Raw genomic sequence first — 19,363 nt, forward strand, 5'->3', positions numbered from 1 at the left:
TAAATTTCCAAATTGCGGACATTAAGGGTAACCTTGTAATTTTTGCTGAAATCCCACTAATAGAAGAAGTAAAAAGGAAGATAATTGAAGAAAAAAAATTGATAATCAAAATGAGCGGTGAAAAGGACGTTATGATTGCCTACTTGTTGTGGTTCTTTGTGGGTATGCTTGGTATTCATAGGTATGTGGATAGTGTTTGTTGCATTATTAATTGTGTCCCGTATGATTTTTTATATTGTTGTTATTGATGATGATCAAATTGATAATGTTGATGGTATGATGCTGATCATTTTGTGTAGATTCTACTTGGATTCACCAGTGATGGGTATTGTTTACTTCTTAACCGGTGGTTTATGTGGTGTAAGTTTATAATATTATTAGTACATATTAACATGTTTAATTTATCTTTATTAATTTTGATCATCTTCACATCTAATATTTAGATCGGTTGGTTAATTGATATCTGTTTAATTCCGGGTATGGTTGAAGATTGCAATAGACAATTCTCTACCATTCATCACACTACCACCACTACCTATGTTACTACTTCACCAACTCCTCAACAACCAATGTATGGTTCAGGCTACAGTCAACCAACTGTTTATCAACAACCAACTACCTATGTTTAAATAACATGAAGCATCATTCTAACAATTCATTAATAACAACAAATATTTGGCTTATTAGAGTTTCATCTAATTTTCCAAAAATTGCAATAATAAAAAAACAAATCTATTTATTAAATCGATAATTATTTGACCATCTAATTCAAATTACCAGTAGTATCCGGTCAACATTCTTCACTTATCATTCGAATCTATTAATTGATCAAACCAATTAAATAATTAATAAATTGCCAATCATCAATATTATATTAAAAAATGAATAATCAACAACCGCCTCCATTTCTCAACTCTTCCCAATATCAGCAGCAACAACAACAATACTCGAATAATACAACAGGATCGGGTGTTGTTGGAGGCTATTCAAATGTTCCTCATCCACTTGATCCACTCTCTTCGCAGAGAATGACCACTTCCTTTTCAGCATCACCTCTTCCACCACTTCCTCAGGGTCATCATCATATTAATCATCAACATTATCAATCATTTAATCAGCCTTCACCAACACTTTCTGGCGGTATGAATACGAGTGGTTATTTAAGTACGACAGGAGGTATGCCACACTCTCATAGTTCTTCATCAATTGCTTCTGCAACTTCATCGGTTGGTGTTGGACAACCACCAGAATATATGATGCGTTCGGGAACTGTATTTACTGCTGGTCCTGGTATTGGAAGTTCAATTTCACTCTCACAACAACATGAAGCTGTCAGAGCCTTTTTGAAGGGAAATGATTTTCCAATTAGAACACCTAAAAAAGTACAAGACATCAAGGGAACTTCATTGGAAGAATGTGTAGAATTGGCAAAAAGTGAATCATGGAAAGAATTTTTAAAAGTATGTGAAAAACAAGTCAAAGAACCTGGTCAACAGCATATTATGTTACAATGGAGATTATCTCAATTGGTCACACTTTTGAGATTGAATCAAACTGAATATGCTCAAATGTGTATCGATAGTATGGGAGATTTGGAAAACAATTCCACCTATTTCTATGAGAAATATCCAAATATTTACAATGTAAATCAACAAAGCAAGACTGGTAACATGATGCCATTTACAATTTTGATTATCAAGGCCATTCTTCCACTATTACAATATTTAAAGAATCCAAATGCTCAACAACAACAACAACAGCAGCAACAGAGTCAAAATCCAAATCTCCCTCCCCTTCCAGGGAGTGATGGATCTGCAATTGCTATGGAAAGATTGTATGCCCTGTTGAAGATTTGTGCAGATCAAATCAAAGAAGGTGGTGGATTTTTGTACAGTAAGAGATGTAAACTTCATTCCAAAATGACTATTGTCTACACACCATTCGAAGGAACACAAGAAGAATGGAAGTTGAGAGAACAAAGAGTTGTATTTTATATTATTACTTGTCACATTGCTAGAAAGGAATACTATTTGGCAATTCAAATTTTGGAAAAGCTGTTAAAGCATTACTCTGGTTTGATAGAATCAGATTTTAGTACTTATCAAAGACTCGAGTCATTGTTGGGTTGTTTATATCTTCAACAAGGTCTTTTGAAACCAGCAAGAGATCACTTTGTAAATGTAGAAAAGAGAGAAACAAATCCAGAAAGATCAACCCTTGTCAGAGCAAACAGTGGTTATCTCAAGTTTGCTTATGGCCATTTTGTAGATGCTTGTAAAGAGTTTACATTCATTCTTACAGAGTTGGATCCTCTCAGTGTCAATGCTGCCAATAATAGATCTATTTGCATGTTGTATATGTGTGAACTTGGGAAGGCTATTGATGGCGTTGAGGAATTTGTGAGACAAGATCCAGCTGTTACTTTGGAACATAATTTAGTCTATAACCTCTGTACATTATACGATTTGGAGAGTACTGAGAGCAGTGAAAAGAAGATGATTATTAGCTCTCTAGCTCACAGATTTAAAGGAGACGATTTTGGAAATTGGATTATCCAATAAATTTATTATTGGCTTGTCATTTTGACCACTTCAGATGTTGGAATTGTCAATGCTTCCATATTGTCGTCGTGATATATTTCAGTAGCATTTTGTACTGGTGGTAAAATAATAGTGCTGTATGGAGGAGGTAATATTCCATTACTTACTGGCATATTTCCATATGCTGTAGTGTTGACAGAAGGAGGTTCATAAGAATAATATGCAGTTCTTGGTGGAGATCTTGGAGGACTCGAAGTAAATGCTGATAATGGTTGAGGATATGGAGTATAGATTGGAGGTGGAGTATTGAGTATTGGTACATCAAACATTTCATACTCATTTCTTCTCTTGTTGAGAGGAGTATTGGCTTCCTTAGTTGGGAAGAAGACTTCATAGTCAGCAAAGGTATGTGTAGTCTTATTGGTTGAACTAGTTGGACTTCTGTGAACAGATTGTTGTTGAGGAGTAGTATAGATTGACTGCTGTTTCTTATTGAGTGGTTTACCACTGGTTGATTTGATTGATTTAGAACTACTACTTGGAGGAGCTTTGATGGCACACTTCTTTCTCTTTGGTGCTTGAATGCAAGCAATGAAAAGGAATAAAAAGAACCAAATAGCAAAACCAAGAAGGAATAACCCAAAGGTTGCTGCAATACATAGATATCTTGCAAGCTCAAATTTGTTTGGAACATAGAGAACCTTTGATCCTTTGCATTGTAAATTACTCCAACCAACAGCACTCAAACCACCCTCAATGTTTGCCACTTCGAGTGGAGTGGTTGGTTTGTTGGAATTTACGAAAAACTCAGTAATAGGATTAGATGTTGAATGTACATTCAAACACTTGTAAGTATTTCCAAGTGTGATCATCTCAAAATCAGTATACACTGAATCAGTATAAGTACCAGATTGGACAACACAACAAGCATAGGCAGAATTACTTAATAACAATTCGACGTTTGTGTCTTTCATCAAGCTTACTGTTTCAAAGATGGTGATACCTACAACAGATCCAAATCCTCCCAACCATAACACTGCAAGTAGTAAAAGCATTGTTCCCACTATAAACACAGAGCAATACCTCCTTTTTCTTTCATCCTGACTTTTAACACATCCTCTGCAAACTCTGATGGCAAGAAACATGGGAAGAGTTGCGAACAGAGCAGGAATGAATGATTCCCACTCCTTTTCATTTTCAATGTTAATCTTCTTTTTCCTGATTGTTTGAATACAGAATACGCAAGTGAAAAAGAGAGAATACAAGAGAACAATACCAACAATACATCCAGCAGTAATATACGACTCAAAGAAGTAATTTTCAAGGTACACGTTTTCCCCAGATTCTACATTTTCAGCAGTTCCTCTGAACGAAGCACTTGCAAACGTTTGATCTGTTGGGAATCTTATTAAAATCTTTGAGTATGTTGCAAGTTTGGAAGCATCAACATCCAAGATGAATTTGAGGGCTTTCAAGGTTGTTTGATGTTGCTTGTAGACATAGTCGTTTCTTGTGGGAGTAATTGTTTCCAACTTGTTTGGATATAACGAAATTGCGTATACTGTTGGAGTCGGAACTGAGGTAAATTGTTGACTGAATAATTCAATCAAATACTGTCCAGTGTCTTTGGCATCACTGTAATCCACTTCAACAATAGTTCCAGGGTTTACAACAAATTTGGTCAAGTAAGAAGATGATGAGATTGAAGCCTTTGATGGGGTTGTTGTCATTAAATAACTGAACTTGGCTTGAGAGGAAAAAGAGGAAGAATCGCATGATTGGGGAGAATATGTTTCCAGAGGATGTATGAGCATATAGATAGCCTTATCTTGTAGTTTCAAATATGGAGTGTTCACAAAAGATGTACCTGAACTAGTCTCAAAGATTATTCCATTTTCGTATCCAATAATGTTGACCTTGTAATTGGTTTGAGATGAAATATCTAGCTTAATATTATAGTTATTAGAGTCTACAGGTTTTCCTACCCCAAGATAAATATTGTACTTCCTACCTGATAACATTAAATTTTGACTGTCCATCAACATTGTAATTTGGAAATTATTAGAAACAGTATTTACAACCATTCGTTGCGTTACATCTTCTGTTGGAGAAGCATAATATGGTAATTGAATTGTATTATATCCAGGTGAGGAGAGAGAGAAGGCAAGTTGAGGGGAAGATATGGATTGTACAACATAGTTAACTGTTGTATTTGAAATTGTAAAGGCAGGATCTAATTGAAGGTTAAATTTCCAAACTCCATTAAGGGATGGCTGAAGCCATGTCGAAATACCAATAGTGTTTGTGAATTCATTCAGACAGTTAACAGTGACAGTCTTAGAAAAAGCAAGAACAAATCTCTGAAGAGTTCCTTGTGCGGCTGTTAATTTCAATGTTGGAGGTGTTAAATTGAATTGACCCTGACTTATTACCGGTTGTAAATTCTGAACAGTTACAAAAGCAAGAAGGTAACTGTCCTCTGTTGGGTTATAGGAGATATAGTAAGGGTAGGATCCTGTTGAAGATTGAGGCAAAGCTTGGCTGTAAACACCATCAAGGGGCAGGGAGGGTGGATTTAAGTACATGTTTGGAATTGAAAAGGACAATACTGCAGAACAAGTATCACAATTGTTCTCTACAATCACTATCAATGATCCAATAGGAATTTGCTTAAATGAGATTATGTGTGTATAAGTGTTTGAAGCAGAAATGACTTGGTGGGCTTTTGAAACATCGAGAGTGATAGGCATTTCACCACTTTGGATAATGAATAAATAGTATGGACGAGTGGAGAGTGCAGACGTAGAAATTTCTATATCTTGTGGTGTATTATCCCGAGTGGAGTAGCTTATAATTTTTAAGGCATTTACCTCACCATTAACAATTGGTTTAGGAATTGTAAAAGATTGATCAATAGCCATACTCTTAATGCCTTAGTAGTTGAGTTAATTATTTTAACAATTGGCTTATACTTACTCTTTTTCAACATTGTAATAGTACCTGTGGTGTTAGAAACTTTACTATTCGTGATCTTGAAAGTTAGAGATGTTGCTCCATTCAGTTTAGAATTTAACAATGTTGATGGAATAATAAAGGAAGTGGTTGTGACAGAGATTTGAGGAATCGTTATTGTCTGTAATGTGGCGGAAGATGATACAACAATCGTTCCGTTGAAGGTGCTGTTAAAACTAATGTAGGTCTGAATGAAAGCAATCGCTGTGGTAGTGACATACGAAGCAATGATAACTCTCTTTGAATTATCAACCTTGAATGCTAGTGCTTTTTCATAAACTGAATAATAGGTATTGGGAGAATAAGGATCGACATTGACTGTCGAGTTGCTATTTGTTGTGGTATTATTATTACTTGCAGTATTGTTGGATGTCTGGGTTGAATTTGTGATTACATTACTAGTAGAATTGACAGACGAATTGGGTATGCCAGTATTATTTGTTTTAGACAAGTATGTGAGCGAGATTGAGGAGGATTGAACTCTTGAGCTTATCAAAGGATCATAATATTTTCCATTCATACGAGTTGCGTAAGTAACAGTGGAAGTGGTATTTGTTGTGATATTGCTGTCGTTTCTCCATTTATACATGATGTAAACTTGAATTGATTGACTGGCTTGTAATGTCACATAACTGACATAAAGACTGGCTGTGTTTGAGCTGCTTATTGGTATGAGAGTATATGATTTGATGGCTGTTTGTACATTTGTTGAATGATTAACCCTAACAAGCTTTACAATTGAAATATCGAGGTTTGAAATGCTTAGAGATTCGAACTTGATATCCAGATATACGTCTGTTATTGTATCTATACCAGAGTTTTTAATGGTCACAACATTGGTTGAATTTCTATTTGATTGATTTGATGCAATGACTACCGTTGATGGTTTTGAAGTGATACCCAAATCCACAACAGGTGTTGTTGAAGGAACATAACACAGATACAAATACATGGATTGAATTAACAATTCCTCTGGTGTCAATCTCTTCAATGTCAGCTTGTTAGAATAATCTTTCAAATACACATACGAAAGACCAGTAACATCCACACTTGATGCTTTCGAAATTCCCAAATTACAAGCATCCTTCGTACCACAATAAACACTGGGATTCAGATAGGGATATTTCATTATATTCAAATCATTAATAAGCATTGAATAATTTGCTGAAAAACTCGATGAGGAGGAACATGAAGTAAATCGATAATTAATTTTCGATCCAACCATTCCCTGATAAATCAATACTTTCCTACTCGACCCACCAGTATATGAAAATGTTCCATTCAATGAGGTACTTTTCCAACTCTTGTTATAATCATTGCAAACGTAGGAATAATAATTATTGGGTGTAAAGAAAACTTCAACATTCTCGCATGTGGGTGAAACATTCTGACCGAAGACTGTAATGTTATTATGTATTACTAGGAAGAATAATACAAGGAAGACTATTTGATAAGCATTTAAAACTTTTGCAATATTTATCATGTTGATGTTGTTGGTAATAGTTGTATTTAAGAGTTAGGTATTTATGATGATTGTTGTTTTTATAATCCGATAATGATTATAGCATCATTAAGAGACTATGTTTTTCAGCTATTCTTTTAATGTTGTTATTGTGCTTATTTAAAAATTCTAGTGGAGGGATAATTCATTTCCATTTGAGAAAAAAATCCCAACTCAGAATTTGCATCTCCTATTCTCTCTGTAGTAAAAAATGGCGCCTTTAAAAAAACATCAACAAGCCTATCAAAGCACATTAAGGTCAATGTTGATAAAAAAACTGTATTGTGTAAAGGGAACTCGAGTTTGTCGTTGAGGATGTATAGTTGAATACAATGACAATATATTCGGATCCCTTTGAAAGGGAATACGTTTCATGTAACATGTTGTGATGCCTTTTCATGAACAAAAGATATTAAGCTGGTCTGGTTAATACATCTATTAGTGTTATTCTCAATTAAAATGATGGGATTGGATTAAAAAATGGTCAGTTTTATTATAAACCAGGGTAACTATCAACAAACTCAACAGTGAAATCAGGATAATCCTCAACGATTTGAATCTTGAAATCTGGGTAGCTGTCAACTTCTTCCCAAAGACCAACACTGATTGGATAACTATCAACCATTTGAACTCTGAGATCAGGATAACCGTCAACTACTTGTACCTTATAATCAGGGTAGCTATCAACAAATTCAATCTTTCCAAAGATTTTAGCAAGTTCTGATTTAGAAACCATTTTTTTTTGTTTTGTGTAATGAATAAACGTGTGCGGTTTTATCCACTTGCAGAATGCATGTGTGTTAGTTGCAGTGAGGAATAATCGGAACTAATAATGTTTGACCTTAATTCTCTGTTCACTGAATGTTACATGCATTTGGAGACAAAACTGGATCTAACCAAAGACCAGGATGAGGGTGGGATTTTCTTTGTAATCCTCTCTCTTCTCAGTTAAACAATAAGAACACCCTCAGAGAAAATTCAATTTCTATCATGGGTCAACTACAAGTATAGGATACTTCTGACAAACATAATTCAGTTGACCTTCACTGGAAAGTTCATACCTTGATCCAAAACCAGTCCTCAAAAGTTCATTATTTTTATTATTAAAAAAAATTGCCAAGTCCTTTGTTGGAGGTTTGAAATTCATCGTCGTCGTCTTTGAGAAGGATAATAATAATGGCCAGTAGCAGTAATAATAATTGTATTCTCACCACATCGGATGATGGTGACTCTATCTATTTTGTCTCATCACGGGATAAGCAACATACACTCAAGCAATTACAAACGAGTACGGAACATTTTCAAAAGAAGGAATACAAAGTAGCCATTGAAATATTGGAGAAGTGTGTTCAGATACCCTCGGATACATTGATCACTGTTTCAGGGTGTGATTTCAATGATGGAGAATGTATCAAGGGAATAGCTGAACAAGCTGATAAACAAATTGTTGAATTAATTGGAAAGATGTTTATCACTAAAGGACTTTGCTATTTTAATTCGACAATTGTTGCTGAGAGTGATGAAAAGAAGGATCTGTATTTTACTAAAGCACTGCAAGATTTTGCTGCAGTTGCCAGACACTACAAACTGTACAAACAATTGTATTATTATGATAATCAACAATCACTCTTGCAAGATATCGATGGCTTGTATGTATTTGTTACAACTATGAAGTCGTACTTCCTTGAGGGAAGATGTCTTCAACAATTGAGGGGATATCAAGTGGACGGAATTTCATCTCTGGAGAAGGCAGTCATTGCATTTAGTGAGGCAATTCAAATGGCCGAGTATTTGAAGAGTAATTCATCAGGGGTGGCCAGTGAGAAGGTTTGTCTCTCTGCTCTCGAACAATTGCCACAATATTATCTCAATAGAGCCCTCTCTCATAATGATATCAATTCTTACAGACCAGCAGAGGCCGATTTTACGAGTTACATCTCACTGATTGGTAATACTAACGATAAAGAAAGAAAATCTACATTATTCATGATTGCTTATCATAATAGAGGAATTTCACTTTCCTACATGCAAAAGTACGTGGAGGCAATTGAGGATTTCACAAAATCAATTGAACATTACCAGGAAATTCCACAAAATAGTCCAGACAAGAAACAACAATTTGATAGCTTTTTAGAAACTCACTCCAAAAGGGCTAAAGCAATTCATAGATTCATTGTGGATCATGTACACGACTGCAGAGATAATAACGACAAAGCAATGATGGACAAGATTTTGAAACTCAAAACTCTTGCATGTGAAGATTTTGAATTTGTAAGCAAACACAAGCCTAATAGTGTTTATAATAATCATTTCAACACGAGCCAAATTTTGAATATGGTGGCAACCATTCTCTCCCCAATATTACCAAAGGAAGTTCAATTTGAGCTTTACTCTCAATCTATTCCACACTTGAGAGAATGCATCAAACAGGGAAATAACTACAAGACAAGTTTGGATCTTGCTAAAGCATTGTCAAAAACTGGAACTGGTCAAAATGAAGAAATTCTCGATTTGTATAATAGAGCTGTGAAATTATTGGATGTTGAATCAAGCAAAAAAGTTTCTGGAGAGCAGAAGGCAAATATATTCTTTGAGAGAGGAGTTTTGTACAACAAAATGGAAAGAGTAGAACAAGCCATTATGGACTTTACTACTTCTATTGATTTACATCAACAGTTTTTGGAAGCTTACTTTAATAGAGCCATTCTTTATTATACTAAAAGTAGAAATACAATTTTAGCTATTAAGGATTTGGAAAAAGTTATTGAAATCGATCCTAAAGATACCACTGCCTTGATAGAACTGGCAGTTTTATTGGCCTCTAATGGTCAAGTTGAGGAAGGTACCAAGAGATTGAATCAAACCTTAGAATGTGACCCAAACAATGAAACAGCTCACAAATATTTGAAAATTCTCCAAGAAAATGAATCTCCTCTTCCCTCCAATGATATTTTCGAGATTAGAGAAGATCATGTCGAGGAAGTGCCTTTCACTATTCGTCAAGTTCAAAGACCCACTTCTGACAACTTTGGATTCAAACTCTTCAAAAAGAAGACTAAGGAGGTTGATCCTGAAGAACAACTGAAGCAGTCAGTACCTCCACCAAAAACAAGATCTACCAATTCAATGTTTTTGGACAACTCTCTTCCACCAATAACCAGTTCCATTCTAGGAGCTGGAACTAGAGCAGATTTTGATCTTCCACCTCACATTGTAAATTTGGATACAGATCTTGTCTGGTTACGTCCTTCACAAATAACTGGTGTAACCAAGCCAGCACTTTTTGTCGATGGTTCCAATTATAAGGATGTCATTCAAGGTTCTCTTGGTAATTGTTGGATGCTTAGTGCAATGGCCATTGTTGCTTCTCATGATTTTGTAATGAAAAAGGTTGTTGTTGAATCAAAAACAAACTCTGCAATTGGAAAATACACATTTTGCCTTTTCAAGGAGGGACGGAATAAGGAAATTACTATTGATGACTTGATTCCTTGTGATGTAACTACAAATTCGTATGTGTTCTCCAGATCAGCAGATCCCAACGAGTTGTGGGTGCCACTGTTGGAGAAGGCTTACGCAGCTCTCTATGGAAATTATTTCTCCTTGAAGGGAGGTCATTTGAAAGATGCTCTCGTTGATCTTACTGGTGGTATTTCATTTTCATATGATATTGACCCAAAAAAGATTGAGGAAGTGTGGCAATACCTTTCGTGCCTACCAAAGCAAAACAGCTCAAGTAGCTCCTTCAAATTGATGGGTGCAAGATCCGAGACATCAGCTTCTGACTATACTGGTATTATCAATTTCCATGCCTATGCTATTTTGGATGCTATAGAGTTCCCTCCACATTTAACCAATAGTCAGAGAGTAAGATTAATCAAAATGAAAAATCCTTGGGCTAACGGAATTGAATGGAAGGGAGAGTGGTCAGATTATTGCCCTCGCTGGAGTCCAGAGCTTAGAAAATATGTAGGAAATGACTTTAATTCTCAAGATGGTATTTTTTACATGTCATTGGAATATTTTGTTGTCCAATGGAATATGATTGAAGGTGTGGAAATTTTCGTAAATGGAAAATGGAATGAATTCTTAGCGACTGGAAGATTTGATTCAAATATTAGAAGCGATAACAATTGGATGTTAGATGTTTTGGAAGAAACCCAATTCTTTATTGAAAACCCATATGAAAATAATCGTTTGGTAATTTCACTCACTCAGTTGGACACCAGATATGTTCACGATTCAAAGGATGATGATTCATGTATTGCAGTTCATTTGATTAGAGTTGATCAGCCATCCCCATCTAGATTGATCAAGATCAACAAGAAGGATATCATAGTTCAAGGTGATTACAAATACGACAGAGAAATAGTCGTTGATTGTTGTCTTCCATCAGGTTCCTACGTTGCCATACCTCACGAATATTTTACTACCAATTGTAAAAATACTGAACTGGGAGCATATACCATTAGAATTTTATCAGAAAGTAAGGTAAAGGTCACTACGATCAATCCTTAATAGTAATTGTTTCATCAACATTTATCTACATTTTGACTTTCTTTGTTGATGGTTCTGTTTCATAGTCAGTTAGAGTGTCGCAATTATCCCTCTTTTTAGAAATTTCCTCTCCATCCTTAACCAGTAACTCCGCAAGTTTAGTTTTGTTCACTTTGCATTCCTCTAGCGTATATTCATTTATATGGGGTGAATAAAGTGATTTTTCAATAGTTAAACGACCTTGACCTGTTTGGTATGACAGACATTTGACTGGAGCGAATTTGCTCTTGATATGATTCTTAACTTGGTAGTTTTGCTGAAATGTTTTGGAAAGTAAGGTTGGTGAATTAACAAATTCCAATACCTGTTGACAATCGTAACATGTACAATCAGTTGTTGCTCCAAGATTAAAAGTGACTGGAACTGGGATTTTCTCTTTGCCATTCGTAAGATCATCACAATAATTCAAACACATCTTGACAAGTTTCTGCATTAAAGGATCTTTGATATTTTCAGGAGTTTGTGAAATATGGAAAAGGAGTGGAATAATGATATGATGATAATGTGCTTTTCCTACAAGTGTAATTAGAGTTCTTTCATGATTTTTGGAGAACAAAATCGGTGTTTCACTATAAACAGTCTGTTTGTTGTAATGGTGTCCATTAGAAAAACCATCAACTGTTATTTTACCAATAAATTCTTCCAATTCAGTTTTTCTATTACAAGCCAAGCAAATTTCGAATATTTTCACTAGCTCATCAACTTCATAAAAGTCGTCCTTTAGTAACAGAGTAACTAGCTTATTCAAAACAAGCCCAAGTATACTTCTCTCCTTATCATTCTTTCCAATGTAATTGTGAAATTTCATAACTAAATTCAATTTGTTTGATTTCTCAGCATGCTTCCAAAAATCTTCTGAAATTACATCAAAGAAACCAGTACAATCACTCAATTTCAAAAAAGAAATGCACTGTAGCATATTCTCAATATCAACAGTTTTTACAGTCCAACATCTTCTCAACGCCTCAAATATGAATGTTATGTTACTATGTTTGATTCCTGTCAAGAGCAATTTGTCAATATCCATCCTGATTTTTGAAGTAATATTCCTCATGGAACTGTAGTCCAATTCTATATTGCTTTGTATATAAACCTCCATGAATAAATCAAAATTAAGATTGACAGAACCGCAACGTGATCTATAAATCTCTTCCAATTTGTATTTGATAATTTCGTTTTTAAGGTCATACCTATCTGCAGCCGAAACGAAACGAAGAACACTATTAATATCTAATGTTTTCAAATATCCTTGAAGTGCTAGATGGATTTGTTTGTTAAAATATTTTTCCAATTGAATCAAATCTTCAATACTGCACTTGCTACCTTTGATAGATAATAGTTTGTTAACAAGTCCAACATCTTTGAGTTTTTTAAGGTAATTAACTTCCATTTCTTTGTAATTTGCAATAATATACTCCATGTATTTTTTAATCTTATTGAGAAGCTCTGTATTGGAATTATTCTTGTTATATTCACTCCACAATTTAGCAAGATATTCCATTGCAACTTGTATTCCAAGACGAAGGGATAATTCTCCCATCTTTTTCTGAGAACAAATCATCACTGCCCAAACTTCCTCATATGTTTCCGTTGATATATGGTCGAACGTATCAACCTAAACACAAATGAAAGATTAGTATGAAATTTCACAAAAACATTACCTTTTTCGAAACTGACTTGGCATTTTCCAAGGCATCTTCTGGACTAATCTTTTCCTCTGATATTTCGTATTTGCAAATGGACGGTTTATCCTTTCTTAAAGCACTGGTAATGAAATAATCTGGTGAATCTGAGCCATATCTATCTTCGTCAGATCCTTCAACTTCTTTTTGTAATTTCACCAATAATATTCCCAAGTCATGAAACTTTTCAGTGTAACGTTTGAGAGTTGAGACTAAATTCTGGTCTTTTCCCTTTAAATGACTATAAGACAACTCTTGTCTTTTGTATTTTTCAGCTAATACTCTTATCATATATGAATCATTTTTGAATTGGTCAACTATTAACTTTACAGTATTCAAAAATGGAGAATTTTCAATAGCTGGTGGTTCAGTTTCATTATAATCCATAATATAAACCATAAATACTCGGTGTCCTCTAGTAACTTTTGGTATTTTGATTTCACAATCAGGGTGAAAGGCAATATAATAAGTTGTGAATGTGGAATTTTCTGTAAAGTTGAATTTCTCCACATGTCCATTATATTCGACACAAATATCTGTATCTTCTGATTCAAAATCAGATGGCAATTGAATTAGCATTGCTGAAAAAACATTGTCGTCAATTGGTGATCCAGAGAAACTGCATCCTTCACTTAATACCATTATTGAATCTTCATACATGTTAAACCTTATAGATTCGTCAATTCCCAACTTGTTCCTAATCTCAGAGTTTACAAATTGCTCCCAAGCACGACTCCAATTATTGTTTTTCACACAACACATAAAATTGTAAGGATTATTAACATTAGTTTTGGTACATGTATAGGAAAATCTCTTCAAATCATTCATATATTCATTGGATATTATTGGCAAACTGAGCATCATACTGTTTTGTTTATCAGAATAATCACCACTTGCATTGCGCACTTCAATACCTGGAAGAAAACTCATCGAATCATCCAATTTACCTCCACATGCAAAATTTGCAAATTGTAAACTTCCTTCCGAAACCAAACCACAAAATCTCTCAAGTGCTTCATGTACCTTTCCACCTCCAATCAATTCTTGTATTTGTGAATCAATTCGTGTTGCAACTTTGGTTTTATATAGAATTTTCTCTTGTTCAATTTCTTCTTCTTCGGAATCAACAATTTGATTCGAATTGGCTTCTTCTTCTTCAGAGGAGATGATCATTGTATGAGGCAAAGTATCGCCATTGATCATCATTTCTTCATCAGCATCATCAATGATGATAATGGGACCGTTTGGTGCTTGCATTTTTTTTGTCTTTGGTTTTTCCATTCATTGTTGGAATTTTCTAGTGATCAATTTGGCCTAATGAAGCACCAATAAATTTGTTTCAGTAAATCACCATTTCATCTGAATTTGAATTCATCGGATTACTAGTATAATTACTTTCTTCACAAGTTTTGTCTTCACTTTCCTCCAAAAATTTAAAGAGCTTTGTGGGAAGGCTGAATACCACCTTGTTGAGAGTTGGCAAATTCCATTAGTTTGTTTAAATTGTTGGTTTTCTATTAGAAACATAGTAAATTATTGTTATCATTAAAAGAGGAGAATTTATGTACAATGTTAAAATCAAATCATTTAGCAAGATTTGTTGACTAGTTCAGCAAGAAGTTTTTTCATGTCCTCTCTATTAAAAACATCCAAAGTTACAATTTGAATTTGATTTCTCTTTTCATCATTCGAAACTTGATTTAAAAATTGTTTGATAATGTACTTGGTATTCAATTCTAGATATTCATCAGTGACTTGAATTGATTGCTCAGGTTCTTTGAGGTCATCTTCGGTGAGTGGAATAATTCTCTCAGGAGGGTTGTTGAATTTGAGACAAGAATCAATCATTTCTTGAGTGATTCCTTCCTCAGATTGTTCATGCGTAAGAGATTCCTTAATTTGCTTTCGTTGACTTTCTAATTGTTGCTCCAATGTAGATAAATTAATGGAAACACTCACACAACGATTGTCTTGGAATCTTCTGGTCTTTCCTGAAGAGGCTTCAATAGAAACCTCAATGAAACTGCTTTGTCTTGAATGAGATTCATCCAATGATGATGAGCTTTCGTCAGTGACATTTCTTGTTGTTGCTGGCTTAATGACTTGATCGGAAAGTTTTGGTTCTTCAAAGGTTTCAACCTTTTCCATACAAACAACTGGAGAATCCACAGAATCTTCGTCTCTCAAATGAGATGGAATTGGAGATTTCTTTTCTGGAGTGGCAGGAGGTGGAATTTGTGGGCTAACTTGAATAGTTTCCTTCTTTTCTGGCATGGTTGTTGGGTCAATTTTAGATGTTCTCTTTTGCATAATTTCCTCTGGGAATGGATCAAGACGAACGAAATTTTCTGGAGTTTCAGATAGTAAATTAGAAAGATAGGCATCTGACAAGTCGCAGTAAACTAATTTTCTCTTGAGTGATTCCTTCTTTGTAAAGACGAGAATGAATGGAACATGTTCCAATTCTGGCATGTTAACAGTTCTGTTGAAAAATTCCAACGAATCAATTAATTGATTTTTCAATGTCAACAAATGGTTGTGTTGTAAACTTTGATGACGTGATAGGAAATTAGATGAAGCACTGTCGATGAGTGGCTTGAATTTTGGTGATTTCAAAGTCTTTTTCTTGGCTCTTTCCTTTTCCAATAGATCAGTATGTTTCACATTGACACTACTACCAGTTGGTGATGTCAAGGTGGAAATGAGCTTGTCATTGGATGAGGCATCACTACCACTTTCATAAACTGGTTTTTCAAGAGTCAATACCTTATCTACAAGTGGAGAACCAGGAGTTCTCGAATCAGTTATTGAAATTGTGGAGCCGTACAATCCCAAAATATCATCAACTGAATACTGATTGTAACAAGTGAGTGAAACAAAGTACAAAATGGCAACTCCCTGAGTTTTGATTGGTTTCTTACTGGAAGTAGCATTTTGTTCACTTGAATTGGCGGATGTATTGCTGTCAGTTGTGGTATTGAGTGGAGTAGATGAAGCATTTACAGATGATGAGCTAGGTGCTGTATTTTCAGATTTCTTCTTCTTCTTCTCTTCCTTTTCCTTATCCTTTCCAGAGGAGGTTGTTGAACTTGTCAATGGTTGAGATTCTTCATAGAGCTTGGAGAGCAAAATCTTCTTCCACTTTTTTCTATCTGATCTAACACCTGCACTGTCAATCATGTGAAGTGAACGAATGATTGGTTTTGGTTTTTGAGGGAGTGCATTCTTTTCAGAGTCCTTACTCTTTTTAGAGGAGCTTGTTGATGTGGTTGCATTCTCAGTGGTAGATGTGCTCTTTCTCTCTGTAATGATTTTAATTTCACTCTCATAGAAACCTCGAGTCATATTCGAAGCTAACAAGTATTCAGTTTCAGATTTCAATTCTGTATCAGAAAATCCCTTTCTAGCTCTTCTCAATCTTTCTGCTATTTGATTACAATGAGTAATGACATAATTGAAATGTTCGAAATGTTGCCATTGTGGTTGTTTTGGAACTGTATTCACATTTCCATTTTTATCCAACACATTTCCTGAAATAATCGATCCCACTTGAGTATTTCCAAACAAGTACAATAATTCTGGTGAAATTTTGTTATAATACAAGATGGTGTAAATTTTGTGTAAAATTGTCTCAGTTGCCCACAACATTGAAATTTGTTGCATCATTCCTGCATCACTCCATAACAATTCTGGCTTAACAATTGCTTGTTGCAGTAAACACCGAGAAGCATCTCCCTGTTCTCCACCATTCTCATTCTCACCTGCCCCTGCCTCATTCGAGCACTGTTCCACGATTGAAATTTTTACAATTTTCAACAATTTTTCATCAATTAAATTTTTTGATGATGGAAATCGATAATCAATTTCGTTGAAAATTTTCTTCTTGACACAAATAATGAACAATAACCATGAGAACATGCTGCTGAGTAATTCTTCGTGGAATTTTAGTGAATTTTTGGACATGCTGCCACCCAATAGGAGATTGGACATTTTGCAGAAGGATGTCTTTCCCGAATTGCTTACACCCATAAGGAGAAGGTGATGGAGTTGTTGTTGTTGTTGCTGTTGTTGGAGATTATAGTCGAAGGGTTGATCTTCGTCTCCGTGCCGACTCATTTGTTGTCCCATTTTGTGATGATGAGGTTATTGTTTTGTGGTTGTGATGATTTGATTGTTTTGTGTTTGTTGGAAAGTAGACGAAAGAGATTCGTATTTTTTTTTTAAAGTCAAGGTCTTGATGGTTGATGGACGTTTTGCAAGTTTGAATAAACAAATTGGGAATTTGAACGAATTCGGAAAAGCTTAAACTATGTCGTTGGCAAGTTTTATTCTTTCAATTTGCTTTCTAATAATTTTCTGTTATTGGAAACCTACAAATGCAAAAATCAATAATAAAACCAAGTAGGTGAAAGTAAATAATGAATTGCTAGACGATTCTCTAATGCTCTTTCCAGGTTGAATATTCTTGGATTGTTGTGGAATCAAAATACTATTCGAAACTTTAGGAGTAATTGGTGAGCTTTCTTTTGGAACTATTTCAATAATTGACATTGTGTCACTAGCAAGGAAAGTTACATTACTTGAAAAACTCAAACTTTCATTACTCATGTTTCCATCCAAATCGAATGTATATTTCGAAACTCGAGAAATTTCCATGGAAACATTAAGGTTGACTGAAACTGGAGAGAAACTCATGATTCCATTATTGTATGAGAAAACTTCTTGCCAAATCAATAGATACTTATTTCCATTACTCTTTTGAAGCCACAATTTTTGTAAGTTTGCATTTTTAGTTTCGTTTGTTCTCAATTCGAAACTCAATTCTTTCAACCCAAAAATAGCAAGTTTAGGATTTTCACTCAATACTTGAATCATTCCCTTCAGTGCTCTATAAACTGGTTTTGGAGATGGAGAATCAATATTATCAGTCGAATTATATCTCAACAATCCAAAGAACTCGCCATCATCACACATTTCGTATAGATAAGTCTTTGAGATTCCTCTCATGTATTGCAACACCAAAGATCTCAAAGTATATCTCGCTTGGATAATCTCAGGAACCCAATAAATTACATGAGCAGGCAATGTTTGCCATCCAGTTTCAGTTGTAATAATAGGTTTCGAATAACCACCCTGCAAGAGTGTTAAATTCTTGAAATAATCAATGGTTCCAGTGAATCCATATTGAGTCTGAGGTCCCCATCCCTTCACAGGATTATAAGTTCCATAATAATTATGCATATTCACATAGTCAACCCATTTACTGACATCACCCAAAGCTTCGTAAGCAGAAAGTGAGGTTAACGAAGGAGCGTAAACTGGAAAACTCGAGTTGTGATTTTCCCAAAGGAATTGAGTCCAGTTTCGTGTGATTTCAACCCAATTAGAGAGTCCTTTCAAATCATATTCGTTGACTCCTTCGTAAGCTTCGAAAATGTCTGGAACTTTCTGTGGATAGTTTCGAATTAAATCTGCTGGTCTAGAAGGGTTATCTGTTAGGAAAACACCTTTGATTCCGTTTCGTCCGAGGTAGTTGTGTCTGTCGTAGTAATATTGTGGACCATCACGTAACGAATCTCTGATATGTCTAATGCCAGACTCTATTAGAAACTTGGCGAAAGTTTCCCAGTGATTATTGTAACAACTATTTGGATACGACAAGTGTGTATTAACTCCGATTGTGTCCACGAAAGCGTCAGCACTTTGTGGAATGGCAATACTTGCTTTCGTTCTTGAACTAGTTTCGAACAGCAGAATCGCGAGAAGTAACAACCAAGCGTTTAGTTTCACCATTTTTTTTAACTGGAACCACAAGATCTCATCAAAAATCAACATTCAAACTCTTGAATTTTCCAACATTGCATTGTAAAAAGTTAACTTGACTTTCAAAGATTCGGCAAAGAACAACAAGGAACAACAAAGTTGGATTGAAACAAATTGATGATACACAGAAATCCATTAGAATGGATTTTTTCTCTTTTTAAGATTGATATTAACTCTAATAACACACCCTTTGGAACTTTGGCGTAACATTCCAGGAACAATGAATTCAATTCTTATTACAATTTTTC

At 34.9% G+C, this 19,363-nt stretch overlaps 7 protein-coding genes across 7 annotated transcripts; 3 read left to right on the plus strand and 4 right to left on the minus strand.

The window, feature by feature from the left end:
• The first annotated feature begins 97 nt into the window (after positions 1 to 97).
• NAEGRDRAFT_81414 (TM2 domain-containing protein) lies at positions 98 to 738 on the plus strand. The gene is made up of 3 exons (XM_002671787.1): positions 98 to 181; positions 300 to 360; positions 444 to 738. The coding sequence occupies exons 1-3, from the start codon at positions 111 to 113 to the stop codon at positions 627 to 629; spliced, it is 318 nt and encodes a 105-aa protein (XP_002671833.1). The 5' UTR covers positions 98 to 110; the 3' UTR covers positions 630 to 738.
• A 143-nt stretch (positions 739 to 881) lies between these two features.
• On the plus strand, positions 882 to 2,580 carry NAEGRDRAFT_59360 (uncharacterized protein; the record flags this gene model as incomplete). Its single annotated transcript, XM_002671788.1, has 2 exons — positions 882 to 1,460; positions 2,185 to 2,580. 2 exons carry the CDS (start codon positions 882 to 884, stop codon positions 2,266 to 2,268), a joined length of 663 nt encoding a protein of 220 aa, XP_002671834.1. The 3' UTR covers positions 2,269 to 2,580.
• NAEGRDRAFT_73124 (uncharacterized protein) lies at positions 2,567 to 7,035 on the minus strand (the record flags this gene model as incomplete). The annotated part of the gene is made up of 2 exons (XM_002671856.1): positions 2,567 to 5,472; positions 5,517 to 7,035. The coding sequence occupies 2 exons, from the start codon at positions 7,033 to 7,035 to the stop codon at positions 2,567 to 2,569; spliced, it is 4,425 nt and encodes a 1,474-aa protein (XP_002671902.1).
• A 1,194-nt stretch (positions 7,036 to 8,229) lies between these two features.
• Positions 8,230 to 11,571, plus strand: NAEGRDRAFT_52656 (uncharacterized protein; the record flags this gene model as incomplete). Its single annotated transcript, XM_002671789.1, has 1 exon — positions 8,230 to 11,571. One exon carries the CDS (start codon positions 8,230 to 8,232, stop codon positions 11,569 to 11,571), a length of 3,342 nt encoding a protein of 1,113 aa, XP_002671835.1.
• A 210-nt stretch (positions 11,572 to 11,781) lies between these two features.
• NAEGRDRAFT_52657 (uncharacterized protein) lies at positions 11,782 to 14,549 on the minus strand (the record flags this gene model as incomplete). Its single annotated transcript, XM_002671857.1, has 3 exons — positions 11,782 to 11,796; positions 11,915 to 13,156; positions 13,272 to 14,549. 3 exons carry the CDS (start codon positions 14,547 to 14,549, stop codon positions 11,782 to 11,784), a joined length of 2,535 nt encoding a protein of 844 aa, XP_002671903.1.
• A 284-nt stretch (positions 14,550 to 14,833) lies between these two features.
• On the minus strand, positions 14,834 to 17,497 carry NAEGRDRAFT_81415 (uncharacterized protein). Its single transcript, XM_002671858.1, has one exon. The coding sequence runs from the start codon at positions 17,418 to 17,420 to the stop codon at positions 14,880 to 14,882; it is 2,541 nt and encodes an 846-aa protein (XP_002671904.1). The 5' UTR covers positions 17,421 to 17,497; the 3' UTR covers positions 14,834 to 14,879.
• Positions 17,498 to 17,651: 154 nt separating this feature from the next.
• On the minus strand, positions 17,652 to 19,085 carry NAEGRDRAFT_52659 (uncharacterized protein; the record flags this gene model as incomplete). The annotated part of the gene is made up of 1 exon (XM_002671859.1): positions 17,652 to 19,085. One exon carries the CDS (start codon positions 19,083 to 19,085, stop codon positions 17,652 to 17,654), a length of 1,434 nt encoding a protein of 477 aa, XP_002671905.1.
• Between the last annotated feature and the right edge of the window lie 278 nt (positions 19,086 to 19,363).

The sequence above is a fragment of the Naegleria gruberi genome (assembly GCF_000004985.1).
Source record: "Naegleria gruberi genomic scaffold NAEGRscaffold_58, whole genome shotgun sequence".
Classification (NCBI taxonomy): domain Eukaryota; phylum Heterolobosea; class Eutetramitea; order Acrasida; family Naegleriidae; genus Naegleria; species Naegleria gruberi.

Bases quoted from the DNA above. Each gene is read 5' to 3' on its own strand.
- NAEGRDRAFT_81415 (XM_002671858.1), bottom strand. From the start codon at position 17,420: ATGGGACAACAAATGAGTCGGCACGGAGACGAAGATCAACCCTTCGAC.
- NAEGRDRAFT_81414 (XM_002671787.1), top strand. From the start codon at position 111: ATGAGCGGTGAAAAGGACGTTATGATTGCCTACTTGTTGTGGTTCTTT. The intron at 182-299 runs GTATGTGGATAG...CATTTTGTGTAG, and splicing joins GGTATGCTTGGTATTCATAG to ATTCTACTTGGATTCACCAG. The intron at 361-443 runs GTAAGTTTATAA...TCTAATATTTAG, and splicing joins TAACCGGTGGTTTATGTGGT to ATCGGTTGGTTAATTGATAT.